Consider the following 14697-nt stretch of genomic DNA (forward strand, 5'->3'; position numbering starts at 1 on the left):
GGAGGACTTCAGTTGATTATATCGAAGTTAGAAATGATGTTTCAGATTTATATTTTCAAATAATTTAATTTTACTTCTCGGTTGTGTTTCAAAAAGTATATAGTGGTTTAAATTATTTATGGTATAAATTAATGATTGTAATCATAATAATAATAAAATTCATTTGTAACTCAAATAAAGCATTCTTTAATGCCACTGAAAATGTACATTACAAATACATGTTTATTTTTTTGTAACACAAAAATCTGTAACCATTGTATCTGCATGTGCATTAAAAAAAGCTGAAGTTTACATTAATTAGAAACTTATAATCATAATTGAACTGAGTGGTTATTTCAATTGAGCCATGGCCTAGTCAAAGCTTTTATCATGATATATAGGTTTTTAATTACTTTACGGTTTTTCGAAAGTTGTAACTGCAAATATTGAATATTACTAATCTATAAATATAGTTTAGTTTACCACTAAAATCAGAAGCAAAGTTGTCTTGTTATCATCAATAGCTAATCTTTAAACTTTGAGTCATGGCCTCATTGCACGCTTTTAGTCTATTGGGGATTTTCATGAAAAGTTTTGCTTTGGTAATCCAAACAGGGCTTTCAGCTGAAAGTAACTATGCACCAGAGCCATCGCCCTCCTACATAAAGTATATAAAAAGTTGTGCAGCAAGGTTAAACGCGACGTGTGGGCGTGAGATTTTCAATAGTGTATTTTATGGTAATCAAACTGTTGGTGATGAATGTTGTCTTGATCTCGTGAATGACATGGGACAACGTTGCCATGAAGACTTGACCAATTTTCTTTTGATGTCACCACAGCTCAAGGCCAAAAAGATTCCTATTACACAAAGAAGTAAGAAAGTTTGGGGATATTGTGCTTCTCTTTCACATAACCTCTCTCCAATGGGTTAAGCTGAAAGTAACTATGCACCAGAGCCATCGCCGTCCTACGTAAAGTATATAAAAAGTTGTGCAGCAAGGTTGAACCCTACGTGTGGTCGTGAGATTTTCAATAGTGTATTTTATGGTAATCAAACTGTTGGTGATGAATGTTGTCTTGATCTCGTGAATGACATGGGACAACGTTGCCATGAAGACTTGACAAATTTTCTTTTGATGTCACCACAGCTCAAGGCCAAAAACATTCCTATTTCACAAAGAAGTAAGAAAGTTTGGGGATATTGTGCTTCTCTTTCACATAACCTCTCCCCAACGGAATCTGCCCGTGTTCCTGCATAAGCTTTATGTAACGAAAGAAATTGTAAACTCTATTGAAGAATATAATAAATGAAATTACATTATTTTATAAAAAAATAATATAAATTAGCAATGTGTTATTTAGGTTGATGAGATTTCATTTTTGCTTCAATATTATGCAATCCTTGCCCATGAATTATGGTTCCTAAAGGTTTGCTTACGCCTTATAAAATTGCGGGAAAACCTTTTGTCGACCTCGTAAATCAGGCGAATTGTGGTTGCAAGAGAAAGATACGACGATCATTTTAGCTGCCGCTAAGGGAAATATTTTATGCCGAAAATGATGATTCTATTTTTGTAGTGAGTGATGACATATTTTAAATTGATTACTATAATGCTACTTTTCCAGCAATTTCTCTATTTAATGTCACTCAAATATAGCATTTATGGAAATATGCTTCATTTTATATTTACTTTTAGGCTTGAATATATTAGTGCCCCTATTAAACATTGGTGAATTACATCTCATCCCTAAAAAAAATTCATTTCTTTTAATCCTCAACATTATTTAAATAGGTGAAGGTAGTCTCTGTCACACTTTTTGTGGCATTTTTGTATATTTGAGGCAATTTTTAACCGCCACAAATTGTTTATTCTTTGTTTTAGTAGTATTTGAAACCGCCACAAAGTGAATCAACTCACTAACTTTACTCATTTCAATAGTGTTAGGGGCTAAAACCTTTGGATTTTTTTTAGAGGAATCAAATTCAATTAACATTTACTTTAAAGGGACTAAAAGCATATTTAACCCTCTTTTTATTTATTATTGCTACTTATTTCAAAGAAAATTCGTGTATGTATATTAATTTTAAAGGTGGAAACTATATTAAATGGTTAAGACCTAGAGCTTTACGAAAAAAACACCAGAAAACATAGTGATAATCATGAAGGGGAGACTGTTGGTTTTTTTCTCAATGGCGTTGGGGTCTTTATGAGCTTTATAAGCAGAGGTGAAGGCAATTTGCGCTTCCTTAGGGTTATCAAAAGAATTTGGTTTGAGTAATACCATCATTGAGAGTGATTATGTGCTTGTTGTGGGGCGGATTACTTCAAATAATCATGGTCCTTTGAAGTTGGTGAATGATTTGAATATGATAGATTACTTATGTAAGGAGGTGGGGTGTGTGGGGGGTTTTTCATATTTTTAGGGAGGCTAATTCTAATGCTGATATTTTTATTGGCAAAAGCAGGTTGTGATGGACCGATGCCTGTGTGAGAATTTTGTAAGGACGTATAGTGCTTACATATGAGTGAGGGTTGCCCTCTTCTGCTGTTTCATTTCATAATCATATTTTTCATTTTTGAAAAAATTATTATCATTATATTGGGATTATAAATTTCAAAATATTCTTTTCACTCAAATGAACATTGCAAGTAACCTACTTTGTTGTTTATTTCAATTTTATTTGAAATCTATCATTATAATGCGATTATATATTTCAAAATATTCTTTTCACTCAAATGGACATTGCAAGTACGCTAGTTAGCTTTTTAAGTTCCAAAAGACACCACCAACTAATGAAAATGGTATTGAATTTGGTGAACATTAAATATATTTTTTCTTGGTGCAGAGATTAAATATATATATGATGGCAAGTTTGATGAATGTCTTTTACTATCTTCAACTCCCTTAAGTAGTATCAGCTCATAATGATTTCCCACGTTATTTGTGTCTCACACTTCAGAGTCTATGAAACGAGCTACATCCATTACTGTAAAGTATAATTTGTCAGCTCATGTGAAAAAATTTAACAATAATGATAAGTATGGAGGACTTCAGGTGATTATATCGAAGTTAGAAATGATGTTTCAAATTTATATTTTAAAATAATTTAATTTTACTTCTCGCTTGTTTTTTAAAAAGTACATAGTAGTTTATACTATTTTTTGTATAAATTAATGATTGTAATCATAATAGTAATAAAATTCATTTGTAAATAAAATAAAGCATTCTTTAATTCCACCAAAAATGTACATTACAAATAACCTAATTTCATGTTTATTTTTTTGTAACACAAAAATCTGTAACCATTGTATCTGCATGTGCATTAAAAAAAGCTGAAGTTTACATTAATTAGAAACTTATAATCATAATTGAACTGAGTGGTTATTTCAATTGAGCCACGGCCTAGTCAAAGCTTTTATCATGATATATAGGTTTTTAATTACTTTACGGTTTTTCGAAAGTTGTAACTGCAAATATTGAATATTACTAATCTATAAATATAGTTTAGTTTACCACTAAAATCAGAAGCAAAGTTGTCTTGTTATCATCAATAGCTAATCTTTAAACTTTGAGTCATGGCCTCATTGCACGCTTTTAGTCTATTGGTGATTTTCATGACAAGTTTTGCTTTGGTAATCCAAACAGGGCTTTCAGCTGAAAGTAACTATGCACCAGAGCCATCGCCCTCCTACATAAAGTATATAAAAAGTTGTGCAGCAATGTTAAACGCGACGTGTGGGCGTGAGATTTTCAATAGTGTATTTTATGGTAATCAAACTGTTGGTGATGAATGTTGTCTTGATCTCGTGAATGACATGGGACAACGTTGCCATGAAGACTTGACCAATTTTCTTTTGATGTCACCACAGCTCAAGGCCAAAAAGATTCCTATTACACAAAGAAGTAAGAAAGTTTGGGGATATTGTGCTTCTCTTTCACATAACCTCTCTCCAATGGGTTCAGCTGAAAGTAACTATGCACCAGAGCCATCGCCGTCCTACGTAAAGTATATAAAAAGTTGTGCAGCAAGGTTGAACCCTACGTGTGGTCGTGAGATTTTCAATAGTGTATTTTATGGTAATCAAACTGTTGGTGATGAATGTTGTCTTGATCTCGTGAATGACATGGGACAACGTTGCCATGAAGACTTGACAAATTTTCTTTTGATGTCACCACAGCTCAAGGCAAAAAACATTCCTATTTCACAAAGAAGTAAGAAAGTTTGGGGATATTGTGCTTCTCTTTCACATAACCTCTCCCCAACGGAATCTGCCCGTGTTCCTGCATAAGCTTTATGTAACGAAAGAAATTGTAAACTCTATTGAAGAATATAATAAATGAAATTACATTATTTTATAAAAAAATAATATAAATTAGCAATGTGTTATTTAGGTTGATGAGATTTCATTTTTGCTTCAATATTATGCAATCCTTGCCCATGAATTATGGTTCCTAAAGGTTTGCTTACGCCTTATAAAATTGCGGGAAAACCTTTTGTCGACCTCGTAAATCAGACGAATTGTGGTTGCAGGTAAAAGATACGACGATCATTTTAGCTGCCGCTAAGGGAAATATTTTATGCCGAAAATGATGATTCTATTTTTGTAGTGAGTGATGACATATTTTAAATTGATTACTATAATGCTACTTTTCCAGCAATTTCTCTATTTAATGTCACTCAAATATAGCATTTATGGAAATATGCTTCATTTTATATTTACTTTTAGGCTTGAATATATTAGTGCCCCTATTAAACATTGGTGAATTGCATCTCATCCCTAATAAAAATTCATTTCTTTTAATCCTCAACATTATTTAAATAGGTGAAGGTAGTCTCTGTCACACTTTTTGTGGCATTTTTGTATATTTGAGGCAATTTTTAACCGCCACAAATTGTTTATTCTTTGTTTTAGTAGTAGTTGAAACCGCCACAAAGTGAATCAACTGACTAACTTTTCTCATTTCAATAGTGTTAGGGACTAAAACCTATGGATTTTTTTTAGAGGAATCAAATTCAATTAATATTTACTTTAAAGGGACTAAAAGCATATTTAACCCTCATTTTATTTATTATTGCTACATATTTCAAAGAAAACTCATGTATTTATATTAATTTTAAAGGTGGAAACTATATTAAATGGTTAAGACCTAGAGTTTTGTTGGAAGGATACGAAAAACCACCAGAAAACATAGTGATAATCATGAAGGGGAGACTGCTGGTTTTTTTCTAAATGGCGTTGGGGTCTTTATGAGCTTTATAAGCAGAGGTGAAGGCAATTTGCACTTCCTTAGGGTTATTAAAAGAATTTGGTTTGAGTAATACCATCATTGAGAGTGATTATGTGCTTGTTGTGGGGCGGATTACTTCAAATAATCATGGTCCTTTGAAGTTGGTGAATGATTTGAATATGATAGATTACTTATGTAAGGAGATGGGGTGTGTGGGGGGTTTTTCATAATTTTAGGGAGGCTAATTCTAATGCTGATTTTTTTATTGGCAAAAGCAGGTTGTGATGGACCGATGCCTGTGGGAGAATTTTCTATGGACGTATAGTGCTACCATAGGAGTGAGGGTTGCCCTCTTCTGCTGTTTCATTTCATAATAATATTTTTCATTTTTGAAAAAATTATTATCATTATATTGGGATTATAAATTTCAAAATATTCTTTTCACTCAAATGAACATTGCAAATAACCTACTTTGTTGTTTATTTCAATTTTATTTGAAATCTATCATTATAATGCGATTATATATTTCAAAATATTCTTTTCACTCAAATGGACATTGTAAGTACGCTAGTTAGCTTTTTATTTTCCAAAAGACACCACCAACTAATGAAAATGGTATTGAATTTGGTGAACATTAAATATATTTTTTCTTGGTGCAGAGATTAAATATATATATATATATATGATGGCAAGTTTGATGAATGTCTTTTACTATCTTCAACTCCCTTAAGTAGTATCAGCTCATAATGATTTCCCACGTTATTTGTGTCTCACACTTCAGAGTCTATGAAACGAGCTACATCCATTACTGTAAAGTATAATTTGTCAGCTCATGTGAAAAAATTTAATAATAATGATAAGTATGGAGGACTTCAGGTGATTATATCGAAGTTAGAAATGATGTTTCAAATTTATATTTTAAAATAATTTAATTTTACTTCTCGCTTGTTTTTTAAAAAGTACATAGTAGTTTAAACTATTTTTTGTATAAATTAATGATTGTAATCATAATAGTAATAAAATTCATTTGTAAATAAAATAAAGCATTCTTTAATTCCACCAAAAATGTACATTACAAATAACCTAATTTCATGTTTATTTTTTTGTAACACAAAAATCTGTAACCATTGTATCTGCATGTGCATTAAAAAAAGCTGAAGTTTACATTAATTAGAAACTTATAATCATAATTGAACTGAGTGGTTATTTCAATTGAGCCATGGCCTAGTCAAAGCTTTTATCGTGATACATAGGTTTTTAATTACTTTACGGTTTTTCGAAAGTTGTAACTGCAAATATTGAATATTACTAATCTATAAATATAGTTTAGTTTACCACTAAAATCAGAAGCAAAGTTGTCTTGTTATCATCAATAGCTAATCTTTAAACTTTGAGTCATGGCCTCATTGCACGCTTTTAGTCTATTGGTGATTTTCATGACAAGTTTTGCTTTGGTAATCCAAACAGGGCTTTCAGCTGAAAGTAACTATGCACCAGAGCCATCGCCCTCCTACATAAAGTATATAAAAAGTTGTGCAGCAAGGTTAAACGCGGCGTGTGGTCGTGAGATTTTCAATAGTGTATTTTATGGTAATCAAACTGTTGGTGATGAATGTTGTCTTGATCTCGTGAATGACATGGGACAACGTTGCCATGAAGACTTGACCAATTTTCTTTTGATGTCACCACAGCTCAAGGCCAAAAAGATTCCTATTACACAAAGAAGTAAGAAAGTTTGGGGATATTGTGCTTCTCTTTCACATAACCTCTCTCCAATGGGTTCAGCTGAAAGTAACTATGCACCAGAGCCATCGCCGTCCTACGTAAAGTATATAAAAAGTTGTGCAGCAAGGTTGAACCCTACGTGTGGTCGTGAGATTTTCAATAGTGTATTTTATGGTAATCAAACTGTTGGTGATGAATGTTGTCTTGATCTCGTGAATGACATGGGACAATGTTGCCATGAAGACTTGACAAATTTTCTTTTGATGTCACCACAGCTCAAGGCCAAAAACATTCCTATTTCACAAAGAAGTAAGAAAGTTTGGGGATATTGTGCTTCTCTTTCACATAACCTCTCCCCAACGGAATTTGCCCGTGTTCCTGCATAAGCTTTATGTAACGAAAGAAATTGTAAACTCTATTGAAGAATATAATAAATGAAATTACATTATTTTATAAAAAAATAATATAAATTAGCAATGTGTTATTTAGGTTGATGAGATTTCATTTTTGCTTCAATATTATGCAATCCTTGCCCATGAATTATGGTTCCTAAAGGTTTGCTTACGCCTTATAAAATTGCGGGAAAACCTTTTGTCGACCTCGTAAATCAGGCGAATTGTGGTTGCAGGTAAAAGATACGACGATCATTTTAGCTGCCGCTAAGGGAAATATTTTATGCCGAAAATGATGATTCTATTTTTGTAGTGAGTGATGACATATTTTAAATTGATTACTATAATTCTACTTTTCCAGCAATTTCTCTATTTAATGTCACTCAAATATAGCATTTATGGAAATATGCTTCATTTTATATTTACTTTTAGGCTTGAATATATTAGTGCCCCTATTAAACATTGGTGAATTGCATCTCATCCCTAAAAAAAATTCATTTCTTTTAATCCTCAACATTATTTAAATAGGTGAAGGTAGTCTCTGTCACACTTTTTGTGGCATTTTTGTATATTTGAGGCAATTTTTAACCGCCACAAATTGTTTATTCTTTGTTTTAGTAGTAGTTGAAACCGCCACAAAGTGAATCAACTGACTAACTTTTCTCATTTCAATAGTGTTAGGGACTAAAACCTATGGATTTTTTTTAGAGGAATCAAATTCAATTAATATTTACTTTAAAGGGACTAAAAGCATATTTAACCCTCATTTTATTTATTATTGCTACATATTTCAAAGAAAACTCATGTATTTATATTAATTTTAAAGGTGGAAACTATATTAAATGGTTAAGACCTAGAGTTTTGTTGGAAGGATACGAAAAACCACCAGAAAACATAGTGATAATCATGAAGGGGAGACTGCTGGTTTTTTTCTAAATGGCGTTGGGGTCTTTATGAGCTTTATAAGCAGAGGTGAAGGCAATTTGCACTTCCTTAGGGTTATTAAAAGAATTTGGTATGAGTAATACCATCATTGAGAGTGATTAAGTGCTTGTTGTGGGGCGGATTACTTCAAATAATCATGGTCCTTTGAAGTTGGTGAATGATTTGAATATGATAGATTACTTATGTAAGGAGATGGAGTGTGTGGGGGGTTTTTCATAATTTTAGGGAGGCTAATTCTAATGCTGATTTTTTTATTGGCAAAAGCAGGTTGTGATGGACCGATGCCTGTGGGAGAATTTTCTATGGACGTATAGTGCTACCATAGGAGTGAGGGTTGCCCTCTTCTGCTGTTTCATTTCATAATAATATTTTTCATTTTTGAAAAAATTATTATCATTATATTGGGATTATAAATTTCAAAATATTCTTTTCACTCAAATGAACATTGCAAGTAACCTACTTTGTTGTTTATTTCAATTTTATTTGAAATCTATCATTATAATGCGATTATATATTTCAAAATATTCTTTTCACTCAAATGGACATTGCAAGTACGCTAGTTAGCTTTTTAAGTTCCAAAAGACACCACCAACTAATGAAAATGGTATTGAATTTGGTGAACATTAAATATATTTTTTCTTGGTGCAGAGATTAAATATATATATGATGGCAAGTTTGATGAATGTCTTTTACTATCTTCAACTCCCTTAAGTAGTATCAGCTCATAATGATTTCCCACGTTATTTGTGTCTCACACTTCAGAGTCTATGAAACGAGCTACATCCATTACTGTAAAGTATAATTTGTCAGCTCATGTGAAAAAATTTAACAATAATGATAAGTATGGAGGACTTCAGGTGATTATATCGAAGTTAGAAATGATGTTTCAAATTTATATTTTAAAATAATTTAATTTTACTTCTCGCTTGTTTTTTAAAAAGTACATAGTAGTTTATACTATTTTTTGTATAAATTAATGATTGTAATCATAATAGTAATAAAATTCATTTGTAAATAAAATAAAGCATTCTTTAATTCCACCAAAAATGTACATTACAAATAACCTAATTTCATGTTTATTTTTTTGTAACACAAAAATCTGTAACCATTGTATCTGCATGTGCATTAAAAAAAGCTGAAGTTTACATTAATTAGAAACTTATAATCATAATTGAACTGAGTGGTTATTTCAATTGAGCCACGGCCTAGTCAAAGCTTTTATCATGATATATAGGTTTTTAATTACTTTACGGTTTTTCGAAAGTTGTAACTGCAAATATTGAATATTACTAATCTATAAATATAGTTTAGTTTACCACTAAAATCAGAAGCAAAGTTGTCTTGTTATCATCAATAGCTAATCTTTAAACTTTGAGTCATGGCCTCATTGCACGCTTTTAGTCTATTGGTGATTTTCATGACAAGTTTTGCTTTGGTAATCCAAACAGGGCTTTCAGCTGAAAGTAACTATGCACCAGAGCCATCGCCCTCCTACATAAAGTATATAAAAAGTTGTGCAGCAATGTTAAACGCGACGTGTGGGCGTGAGATTTTCAATAGTGTATTTTATGGTAATCAAACTGTTGGTGATGAATGTTGTCTTGATCTCGTGAATGACATGGGACAACGTTGCCATGAAGACTTGACCAATTTTCTTTTGATGTCACCACAGCTCAAGGCCAAAAAGATTCCTATTACACAAAGAAGTAAGAAAGTTTGGGGATATTGTGCTTCTCTTTCACATAACCTCTCTCCAATGGGTTCAGCTGAAAGTAACTATGCACCAGAGCCATCGCCGTCCTACGTAAAGTATATAAAAAGTTGTGCAGCAAGGTTGAACCCTACGTGTGGTCGTGAGATTTTCAATAGTGTATTTTATGGTAATCAAACTGTTGGTGATGAATGTTGTCTTGATCTCGTGAATGACATGGGACAACGTTGCCATGAAGACTTGACAAATTTTCTTTTGATGTCACCACAGCTCAAGGCAAAAAACATTCCTATTTCACAAAGAAGTAAGAAAGTTTGGGGATATTGTGCTTCTCTTTCACATAACCTCTCCCCAACGGAATCTGCCCGTGTTCCTGCATAAGCTTTATGTAACGAAAGAAATTGTAAACTCTATTGAAGAATATAATAAATGAAATTACATTATTTTATAAAAAAATAATATAAATTAGCAATGTGTTATTTAGGTTGATGAGATTTCATTTTTGCTTCAATATTATGCAATCCTTGCCCATGAATTATGGTTCCTAAAGGTTTGCTTACGCCTTATAAAATTGCGGGAAAACCTTTTGTCGACCTCGTAAATCAGACGAATTGTGGTTGCAGGTAAAAGATACGACGATCATTTTAGCTGCCGCTAAGGGAAATATTTTATGCCGAAAATGATGATTCTATTTTTGTAGTGAGTGATGACATATTTTAAATTGATTACTATAATGCTACTTTTCCAGCAATTTCTCTATTTAATGTCACTCAAATATAGCATTTATGGAAATATGCTTCATTTTATATTTACTTTTAGGCTTGAATATATTAGTGCCCCTATTAAACATTGGTGAATTGCATCTCATCCCTAATAAAAATTCATTTCTTTTAATCCTCAACATTATTTAAATAGGTGAAGGTAGTCTCTGTCACACTTTTTGTGGCATTTTTGTATATTTGAGGCAATTTTTAACCGCCACAAATTGTTTATTCTTTGTTTTAGTAGTAGTTGAAACCGCCACAAAGTGAATCAACTGACTAACTTTTCTCATTTCAATAGTGTTAGGGACTAAAACCTATGGATTTTTTTTAGAGGAATCAAATTCAATTAATATTTACTTTAAAGGGACTAAAAGCATATTTAACCCTCATTTTATTTATTATTGCTACATATTTCAAAGAAAACTCATGTATTTATATTAATTTTAAAGGTGGAAACTATATTAAATGGTTAAGACCTAGAGTTTTGTTGGAAGGATACGAAAAACCACCAGAAAACATAGTGATAATCATGAAGGGGAGACTGCTGGTTTTTTTCTAAATGGCGTTGGGGTCTTTATGAGCTTTATAAGCAGAGGTGAAGGCAATTTGCACTTCCTTAGGGTTATTAAAAGAATTTGGTTTGAGTAATACCATCATTGAGAGTGATTATGTGCTTGTTGTGGGGCGGATTACTTCAAATAATCATGGTCCTTTGAAGTTGGTGAATGATTTGAATATGATAGATTACTTATGTAAGGAGATGGGGTGTGTGGGGGGTTTTTCATAATTTTAGGGAGGCTAATTCTAATGCTGATTTTTTTATTGGCAAAAGCAGGTTGTGATGGACCGATGCCTGTGGGAGAATTTTCTATGGACGTATAGTGCTACCATAGGAGTGAGGGTTGCCCTCTTCTGCTGTTTCATTTCATAATAATATTTTTCATTTTTGAAAAAATTATTATCATTATATTGGGATTATAAATTTCAAAATATTCTTTTCACTCAAATGAACATTGCAAATAACCTACTTTGTTGTTTATTTCAATTTTATTTGAAATCTATCATTATAATGCGATTATATATTTCAAAATATTCTTTTCACTCAAATGGACATTGTAAGTACGCTAGTTAGCTTTTTATTTTCCAAAAGACACCACCAACTAATGAAAATGGTATTGAATTTGGTGAACATTAAATATATTTTTTCTTGGTGCAGAGATTAAATATATATATATATATATGATGGCAAGTTTGATGAATGTCTTTTACTATCTTCAACTCCCTTAAGTAGTATCAGCTCATAATGATTTCCCACGTTATTTGTGTCTCACACTTCAGAGTCTATGAAACGAGCTACATCCATTACTGTAAAGTATAATTTGTCAGCTCATGTGAAAAAATTTAATAATGATGTTTCAAATTTATATTTTAAAATAATTTAATTTTACTTCTCGCTTGTTTTTTAAAAAGTACATAGTAGTTTAAACTATTTTTTGTATAAATTAATGATTGTAATCATAATAGTAATAAAATTCATTTGTAAATAAAATAAAGCATTCTTTAATTCCACCAAAAATGTACATTACAAATAACCTAATTTCATGTTTATTTTTTTGTAACACAAAAATCTGTAACCATTGTATCTGCATGTGCATTAAAAAAAGCTGAAGTTTACATTAATTAGAAACTTATAATCATAATTGAACTGAGTGGTTATTTCAATTGAGCCATGGCCTAGTCAAAGCTTTTATCGTGATACATAGGTTTTTAATTACTTTACGGTTTTTCGAAAGTTGTAACTGCAAATATTGAATATTACTAATCTATAAATATAGTTTAGTTTACCACTAAAATCAGAAGCAAAGTTGTCTTGTTATCATCAATAGCTAATCTTTAAACTTTGAGTCATGGCCTCATTGCACGCTTTTAGTCTATTGGTGATTTTCATGACAAGTTTTGCTTTGGTAATCCAAACAGGGCTTTCAGCTGAAAGTAACTATGCACCAGAGCCATCGCCCTCCTACATAAAGTATATAAAAAGTTGTGCAGCAAGGTTAAACGCGGCGTGTGGTCGTGAGATTTTCAATAGTGTATTTTATGGTAATCAAACTGTTGGTGATGAATGTTGTCTTGATCTCGTGAATGACATGGGACAACGTTGCCATGAAGACTTGACCAATTTTCTTTTGATGTCACCACAGCTCAAGGCCAAAAAGATTCCTATTACACAAAGAAGTAAGAAAGTTTGGGGATATTGTGCTTCTCTTTCACATAACCTCTCTCCAATGGGTTCAGCTGAAAGTAACTATGCACCAGAGCCATCGCCGTCCTACGTAAAGTATATAAAAAGTTGTGCAGCAAGGTTGAACCCTACGTGTGGTCGTGAGATTTTCAATAGTGTATTTTATGGTAATCAAACTGTTGGTGATGAATGTTGTCTTGATCTCGTGAATGACATGGGACAATGTTGCCATGAAGACTTGACAAATTTTCTTTTGATGTCACCACAGCTCAAGGCCAAAAACATTCCTATTTCACAAAGAAGTAAGAAAGTTTGGGGATATTGTGCTTCTCTTTCACATAACCTCTCCCCAACGGAATTTGCCCGTGTTCCTGCATAAGCTTTATGTAACGAAAGAAATTGTAAACTCTATTGAAGAATATAATAAATGAAATTACATTATTTTATAAAAAAATAATATAAATTAGCAATGTGTTATTTAGGTTGATGAGATTTCATTTTTGCTTCAATATTATGCAATCCTTGCCCATGAATTATGGTTCCTAAAGGTTTGCTTACGCCTTATAAAATTGCGGGAAAACCTTTTGTCGACCTCGTAAATCAGGCGAATTGTGGTTGCAGGTAAAAGATACGACGATCATTTTAGCTGCCGCTAAGGGAAATATTTTATGCCGAAAATGATGATTCTATTTTTGTAGTGAGTGATGACATATTTTAAATTGATTACTATAATTCTACTTTTCCAGCAATTTCTCTATTTAATGTCACTCAAATATAGCATTTATGGAAATATGCTTCATTTTATATTTACTTTTAGGCTTGAATATATTAGTGCCCCTATTAAACATTGGTGAATTGCATCTCATCCCTAAAAAAAATTCATTTCTTTTAATCCTCAACATTATTTAAATAGGTGAAGGTAGTCTCTGTCACACTTTTTGTGGCATTTTTGTATATTTGAGGCAATTTTTAACCGCCACAAATTGTTTATTCTTTGTTTTAGTAGTAGTTGAAACCGCCACAAAGTGAATCAACTGACTAACTTTTCTCATTTCAATAGTGTTAGGGACTAAAACCTATGGATTTTTTTTAGAGGAATCAAATTCAATTAATATTTACTTTAAAGGGACTAAAAGCATATTTAACCCTCATTTTATTTATTATTGCTACATATTTCAAAGAAAACTCATGTATTTATATTAATTTTAAAGGTGGAAACTATATTAAATGGTTAAGACCTAGAGTTTTGTTGGAAGGATACGAAAAACCACCAGAAAACATAGTGATAATCATGAAGGGGAGACTGCTGGTTTTTTTCTAAATGGCGTTGGGGTCTTTATGAGCTTTATAAGCAGAGGTGAAGGCAATTTGCACTTCCTTAGGGTTATTAAAAGAATTTGGTATGAGTAATACCATCATTGAGAGTGATTAAGTGCTTGTTGTGGGGCGGATTACTTCAAATAATCATGGTCCTTTGAAGTTGGTGAATGATTTGAATATGATAGATTACTTATGTAAGGAGATGGAGTGTGTGGGGGGTTTTTCATAATTTTAGGGAGGCTAATTCTAATGCTGATTTTTTTATTGGCAAAAGCAGGTTGTGATGGACCGATGCCTGTGGGAGAATTTTCTATGGACGTATAGTGCTACCATAGGAGTGAGGGTTGCCCTCTTCTGCTGTTTCATTTCATAATAATATTTTTCATT

General features: G+C 32.0%; 4 protein-coding genes across 4 annotated transcripts; all 4 read left to right on the plus strand.

Moving 5' to 3' along the window:
• Positions 1-3557: 3557 nt before the first annotated feature.
• Positions 3558-4271, plus strand: LOC130744869 (uncharacterized). The gene has a single exon (XM_057597030.1). The coding sequence runs from the start codon at positions 3558-3560 to the stop codon at positions 4269-4271; it is 714 nt and encodes a 237-aa protein (XP_057453013.1).
• Positions 4272-6608: 2337 nt separating this feature from the next.
• On the plus strand, positions 6609-7322 carry LOC130744871 (uncharacterized). The gene has a single exon (XM_057597031.1). The coding sequence runs from the start codon at positions 6609-6611 to the stop codon at positions 7320-7322; it is 714 nt and encodes a 237-aa protein (XP_057453014.1).
• Positions 7323-9651: 2329 nt separating this feature from the next.
• Positions 9652-10365, plus strand: LOC130744872 (uncharacterized). Its single transcript, XM_057597032.1, has one exon. It carries the CDS (start codon positions 9652-9654, stop codon positions 10363-10365), a length of 714 nt encoding a protein of 237 aa, XP_057453015.1.
• A 2290-nt stretch (positions 10366-12655) lies between these two features.
• Positions 12656-13369, plus strand: LOC130744873 (uncharacterized). The gene has a single exon (XM_057597033.1). It carries the CDS (start codon positions 12656-12658, stop codon positions 13367-13369), a length of 714 nt encoding a protein of 237 aa, XP_057453016.1.
• The last annotated feature ends 1328 nt before the right edge of the window (positions 13370-14697 follow it).

Source organism: Lotus japonicus, chromosome 3 (assembly GCF_012489685.1).
Source record: "Lotus japonicus ecotype B-129 chromosome 3, LjGifu_v1.2".
Classification (NCBI taxonomy): domain Eukaryota; kingdom Viridiplantae; phylum Streptophyta; class Magnoliopsida; order Fabales; family Fabaceae; genus Lotus; species Lotus japonicus.